Raw genomic sequence first — 6,244 nt, forward strand, 5'->3', positions numbered from 1 at the left:
ATATATATATATTACACTTGTATTTAAAAATTTTATTTTCCTTGCTCTAAATTTTGAAAACATCAGTACATTGATATTGTGTTTCTAGGGGAGTAAAATGTTGCTCTTTATTTGTAGGTAGTGGTCGAGAGGCATCCCTTCCTGTGAGGACTGTTGGGTCTTAGCATTAGTGCCGAGCAGGAACTTAGGGTGGAGGTGTGGCAGGCTTGGAGGGTAGGGCAGTCCAGCCTCAGCATGGCTGTGGTTCGGATTTAACTGGCGAGCGCCTGGCTCCTGGGACTGTTTGCACAGGGCCTGGGCCTACAGCAGCCTCGTACCTCCACAGAACCCTTGTCATACACTCCTTTCTCTAGGTGTCACCGGTTTTCAGCCTTGCCCCGCCCCCCCCCCACGAACACGCGGTTCCAGGGTTCTGCTCTCCCCCAGATTTGGGCAAGGAAAATCTGCTGATCCGCTGATCCCCACTTACCTTTCCCCCGAAGATCTAGTGTCCTTTTCCTACACTGGCCAGAACCCAGGGCTTGTTCCAGCCTCCCTTCACTCTTGTGTCTGGGTGCCTTTTTCTGTTCTCCAGATCTTCTCCAAACTCTTGTCCCCAACTTCAGCAGAAACAGCAACCTGGAGCCATGGCAGGAGCGGGGACACGCTGTGTGTGGCTCACGGGAGCAACTGTGATCACAAACCACAGGCCAAACCCTGCCTGAACACGCTCCAGGAGGCCTCAGAGCTCAGTAGCCCCACCCCCACAGGGAGAGGGCAAGAAGCACTGGTCTAGATTACAAAGTGCCCTACGCACATGATTTCAGGGTGTTCCCACAATAATCCTGGGAGGGGAAAAGAGCAAGTATCACTGCACCCACGAACCCATTTTCCAGAGGAAAAAGGTGAACTGTCCTTTCCCAAGAACCCATTTGGTAACTTGTGTCAGGGAAACACCCCAAACTGGTCATCTGCCCCAAGGTCAAGCTCTTTTAAACCCTGGGTCCTTCTCCCATGGCAGCAAAGAGGACGACACAGGAAGAACAGGAGAAGCAGGGGCCTTTATTAGGGTGACACCCCAGGCCTGGGCTAGGAACAGGCAGAGCAAAGGGCCCTCAGAGCAGGAACCGAGCCCTCCCTGCCTCCATCCCCGCCCCCATCCCACGTTCCTTCCTCCAGCGCCCCCTCCCCTGCCCCTGCCTCTGGGAAACGGAGCACCAAGAACTGACAAGCAGGACCCTCCAGGGCCACAGCTTGGAGTGGAGTGCAAGATCCAGGCTTCTGCCTCCCCACAGTGGGCGATCTGGGAGCTCAGTGCATCCTCCGCACCAGGATAAAGGAGGGGTGCTTCTTTGTCCCCCAGAACAGAACAAACTCTTGTTCTCTGTGATGGGGGGGTGGGGGAGGGACTTGGGCCTCTAAGATGGACCTAGGAAGAGGCCAGAGGTGAGACCCCCCAGGAGTTTCTGACTCCACCTTGCACTTGCAGTGTCTCCACTTGTCCTTCCCAGGGACTCTGGTGCACGGCTCAGAGTCTGGGCCAGGGTGGCTGATAGGCCAGTGGGGACCTGCTCCAAGACATCTGTGGGTTTCAGAGTGAGGGTTTCCCCAACACCAAATTCATCTATATGTACACAGGACAGCACCCCGGTGGCCAGGGAGCAGCTGCTGGGGGCTAGTAGGAGTAGCCACCCTTGGGGCCAAAGGGCTGGGTAGGACCAGCCAGCTCTGGGAGGTAGGCAGGGCTCTCGTCCAAGTGGGACAAAGGGACTGTGTCTTCCTCACTGACCGGCCTGTCAAACTCGGCCTTGAGAGCTGGACGCTGATTGTCCGGGAAGGCCAGAGAGAAGAGGGCCTCAGGCTCGCACACGAACTTGTACACATAACGCTCCCCAGCCACCTGCGGGGAGAGAGGGGCTGGGTCAGTCTAACTCCAGGTCAGTGTTAAGGGTGGGGAATGGGTCTAGGCAGATGCATGGAGTACATTTCTCTCCATACGCGTTCCTCTAAGCAGCCAACTCCCTTCTGGGGTTCACCTCTAATGTCAATCTCTCCATGCTCTGGACTTCTTAATGTTTAGCACTTTTTGGGGATTGTCCATAATTTCTTGTCCCTTCTGGCTGGTTCCCTGTCTATCTGCTCCTACAAACTCCTAAGATTGCTCTTCTGTCCCCCTGCCCCCACCCTCTTGTCCCTGGACCCCTAGCCCTTGACCTTCTGCATGATGCCTTTCTCATAATAGTATCGGAGTGAGCGGCTCAGTTTGTCGTAATTCATGGCGGGCCGGTTCTTCTGGATGCCCCAGAGCCTGGCGACCTGGGGGAACAGGAGAATTTTGGGATGGCGATGCTAGCTCAGCAGAGGAAAAGCGAGAGGCAGGTCAGAGAGAGCACTTGAGATTTTTAGTGCAAAATGCTTAGCTGGTCAGGCAAATAAGCAACCAGCTCAAAGACCCTGTAAGAATTCAGGTTAGTTAAAGCAACGATGATGGTGACGACGCATGCGCCCGTTCCCAGGTTCTCTCATCTCCAGGCCCAAAATCTGTTGGAAGGGGAGGGGGGAACATCTGAGAGGCCCACCTCCTCAGGCTCGATTAGCTTGAACTCCATCCCCCGGCCCGTCCAGGCAATGAAATGAGCATTCGTTGGGTCATCGAGCAGGGCCACCAGAAACTGCCACAGCTGCAAGGCACCCCGGCGCTGGTAGGGCGGTCCCTCTCGGAACGCTCCCATCCCTTCCTGCTTGATGTCTCCTGGGGAACACAGGAAAGAGGAGCGTAGGGTTTGTGCCTGCGGGTCCCCAAAGCAACCTTCTCTCCCAGGGGTCTTTCCAGGCCCTTTCTCATGAAATGTCATGTGATTCCCAGGTGACAGAGTCAGAGGGCACGGAAAAAAACCTGCCCCTCTCATGAACAGTCACGTCTCTGACCTTCAAATTTCTCAGGGACGACACAGACATCATCTGGGAATGGTCGCACAGGTTTCTCATAGCCATAGCCTTGAGGAGGAAGTTGGGGGTCACTCAGATCTGGGGGTTCACTGATGAGACCCCAGAGTGTCCAGAGGGATTCCTGGTTGGGAGACCCTCCCCCAACTTGGAGGACTTGGCAGGGAGAGGGGGCTGCCTTACCCATGGTCCCATCACCTGGAGAGGGTCCGGGGAAACCCTCTGTGTGTAGGTACATGGACGCACACCCAGGGACATCTGGGGGTAGAGAGAGAAGGGGGGATGTTATAGGTGGCTGGGGTGGAGGTGGGGGCAGCAGGCCTACACACACTTAAGAACTTCCTGCCGGCCTGCTTTCCGGTTCTGTTCCCAGCTGCCTGCCTACCACAGTCCCAGGGGAAGTTCACCCAGAGGGGGTGTGAGGCTGGAACCCTTCAGCTGGAGGGCGGAGCCAGGGGGCAGGGATGGCAGCAGCTGGGGCTGGGTAAAGCTGTTCCACAAGGCCCAGGATTCCAGGGAGCAGCTGTTTCCTGTGCGTTTAGGGGGAGGAGGCAGGGACAGAGATGAACCTCCGGGGAAAGGATACAGTGTCCATGTCTAAGACTCCCTTGGAATGGGCTAACCTCCGGTCAGCAGGTCAGATTCCCTGCCCAGTGTGTTACATGAGGGCGGGAGGAACCAGAGGAGGAAAGGAGAGTGGGTGGGAGGGAGCGCCTGCATGGATCTGTAACTAGGGAAGAGGCAGTGGGCACTGGGCCGGGTTTTTTTTTTTCCCCCCAGCTCTGACAGCAGAGCACATTCCACTCCATCGGATTCCGTTCCATAGGATTGAAACATCCCCACTCCACCTGGAGGAGTTGGTGGTGTGAAGCCACCCATTCAAGTTCCAGTCCCTTCGGCCCTCCACTCCCACCTATGAATGAGATGGTGAAACCTGACACCTCCGGGAGGAGGCGGGAGAGTGGGCTCATTCAAGCGTCCATTTTGTGAATGGAATTCCTGACTCCTTTCAGAGGAAGCTGAAGGGGGAGGGGCAGGAGTTCAAGGGCAAGTAACATGATCTCCTCCGGTCTACATCCTTTGAAGGTCAGCGGCAAGAGCCGTCTCCCTCCTCTTTCCTGCACCTCACTGCCAGGCGTGGCTCAGGCTTATGCCCCGGGGTGAGGAGAGGTGCGCCCTTCTGGTTCTCACTCAGGCAGCCCTGGGGGTTTGTGGTTCATTCCCCTGCCCCTAAAAGACTGTGCATCAGAAAAAGGGAAATTCGAAAGCTCTGGCCAGCTCTGAGCCTATTCTAATGGCTGAATATTTTTCTCATGCAACTTTGCATAGAAACTCAATCGGGGATAGTAACAGTGTAGCAAGCCAAGGTTTTCTGGGCCCTTCCTCCCTGAGAAGCGCCATCCCTGTGCACTTGGGGCTTTGAACTACAGCTATTTATGAATAGAATATGGCTGAGGGCATCTCACTCAGGTCAACACGGGGTGGGACTAGAATTTACAGCAGCCCCTACTTCTGTACCCAGCGCTGGCCAAGAGGGTGGCCTGAACACGTTGTATTAACCCTGAGTCCCAACTGGGAACTATGAACCTAGCTAGTTTCAAGTTCATGTTTCTCTTCATTCAAATCCCTTCGTATTTTTAAAAAATAGATTTTTTTTTTATTGATTTCAGAGAGAGGAAAGGAGAGGGAGAGAAACATCAATGATGAGAGAGAATCATTGATTGGCTGCCTTCTGCACACCCCAGACTGGGGATTGAGCTCGAATTGGGGATTGAACCCTCATTTCCTGGTTCATGGGTCAATGCTCAACTGATGAGCCACCCTGGGCTCCCTTCGTATTGTTAAGCATCTCTGGGACTGAGAACAACCTATTAATCTTTGTATCCTCTAAATCCACAAATTCATACTCCTCAAACAGTACTGTGGTCTCTACAGGTAATTAAAACCCCAGACACCTGCTAAATAGACATAGAAAGACATGTCTTAACTTTCCTATTAAGTCGCATGCTACCTGAGGGTAGGGACCTACATCCCATTTATTTTTTATCTGAATATAAGTTTGCTGATTGAAAAAAATGACAATTTTTCTGACTCTATGAAGGAAGTGAATGGGTTGGGTTTGTGAACCAGTAAAAAGATAGGAGGGTAAAGAACTTGGGGAAAGACATTGTGGGGGTTATCATGCCACCCCACCCAGCAATCTCACCCCAGCCCCTCCCACCTGAAATGTCTCTTACCCGAGTCATAGGCGAAGTCCGTCTGCTCTTGTTTGATCACCACCCCCGCCCCTGGGTACCTGTGCCCATTGACCCTACCCTGGCCCATGGCCAGCTGTTCGTACAGGGGGTCAAGGTATTCCTGCTTGAAGCTCTGCTGGGGGTAGGGTGGGCAGGGCTCCGACAGCTGGTGTTGGTAGGGGGCTGGGAGGGGTTCCCGGCCCCCTCCCTGAGAGGATGTGAAGGAGTGGCAAATATCCAAGGGCTGCTGGAAGACGGAGCTGGACATGGGTGGATGGAGAAGGAAGAGAGGATTAGATGAAGTCCTCCTCGTGCCTGCCACTCCCAGAGCTTGCAGAGTGGGCTCCAGTGTGGGTGTGGGAGTCCATATCCCTTCCTCCCTACCTCCCCCCCTACACCAGGTCTCTTAAGGGCAGGTGGAGGACCCTCAGGGACTGAGGGAAAACTGCTGAGATCTCGGCTCCCATTCTGGGGGTCTCCTTACCTATGCTCCCCGAGGTACCCGTGGCCAGGGTGGGGCTGGGAGGTGCCAGAGGATCTCACGAAATTCCGTTGTTCTGCCCGGGGAAAGGGCTGCAGGGGCGACTGTCCGGGGGCACCAGGGGCGGGGGACTTGATGGCGATTTGTCTAGGGGGGTCATAGGCACTGGAGTTGAGGGGGAGACAGGGGTGAGGGGGCAGAGAAGCCAGGCGAGCATCTTTGAACCCTTCATCCACCCCCAGAGAAGTCAGGGCATGGGGATTATAGGAGCAGGAAGAGGACAGGGTGGTGGGAAAGGAATGGCATGAGCCAGACTCGGTCCCAAATGCACTCTTTTCCACCTTTCACACATGCTGAGCCCGGGTGTGGTCTGGAGAACACTTCTCCCCGGCCCAGAGCCTCTGGGCTTCTTCAGCGGAAACAAGCTCGGCCAGCCTTCACACAGCTCCCTCGGACCCCACTCCTGCGTTTCTCATCCTCACTACTCAGAGGATATCCTCACTGTACTGCTCCCTCACAGGAGCTCGGAAATCCTTTCTCTTGTCTCCCTTGCATCTCAACTGCTGCCTCTGCTCATGAGCGTGTGTCCCCCCCCCCCCCA

The 6,244-nt window shown here is 54.9% G+C and overlaps 1 protein-coding gene across 6 annotated transcripts in view; it reads right to left on the reverse strand.

Moving 5' to 3' along the window:
* Positions 1-1,021: 1,021 nt before the first annotated feature.
* The window catches only part of ETV4 (ets variant 4), a 13,837-nt gene continuing 8,614 nt past the window's right edge, over positions 1,022-6,244 (reverse strand). The window contains exons 5-11 of one of the 6 annotated variants that reach the window (XM_015572558.1): positions 5,647-5,821; positions 5,163-5,422; positions 3,124-3,183; positions 2,908-2,976; positions 2,559-2,731; positions 2,194-2,295; positions 1,022-1,879 (exon numbers count right to left, since the gene is read on the reverse strand). In XM_015572558.1, coding sequence (XP_015428044.1) covers positions 1,655-1,879; positions 2,194-2,295; positions 2,559-2,731; positions 2,908-2,976; positions 3,124-3,183; positions 5,163-5,422; positions 5,647-5,821 — 1,064 coding nt within the window. In that variant the 3' untranslated portion in view covers positions 1,022-1,654. Of the gene's footprint in view, positions 1,880-2,193; positions 2,296-2,558; positions 2,732-2,907; positions 2,977-3,108; positions 3,184-3,310; positions 4,617-5,162; positions 5,423-5,646; positions 5,822-6,244 lie in introns of those variants that run through there. The other 5 variants (XM_015572557.1, XM_015572559.1, XM_015572561.1 and 2 more) reach the window with 5 other exon arrangements.

The sequence above is a fragment of the Myotis davidii genome, unplaced genomic scaffold, assembly GCF_000327345.1.
Source record: "Myotis davidii unplaced genomic scaffold, ASM32734v1 scaffold109, whole genome shotgun sequence".
Lineage (NCBI taxonomy): Eukaryota > Metazoa > Chordata > Mammalia > Chiroptera > Vespertilionidae > Myotis > Myotis davidii.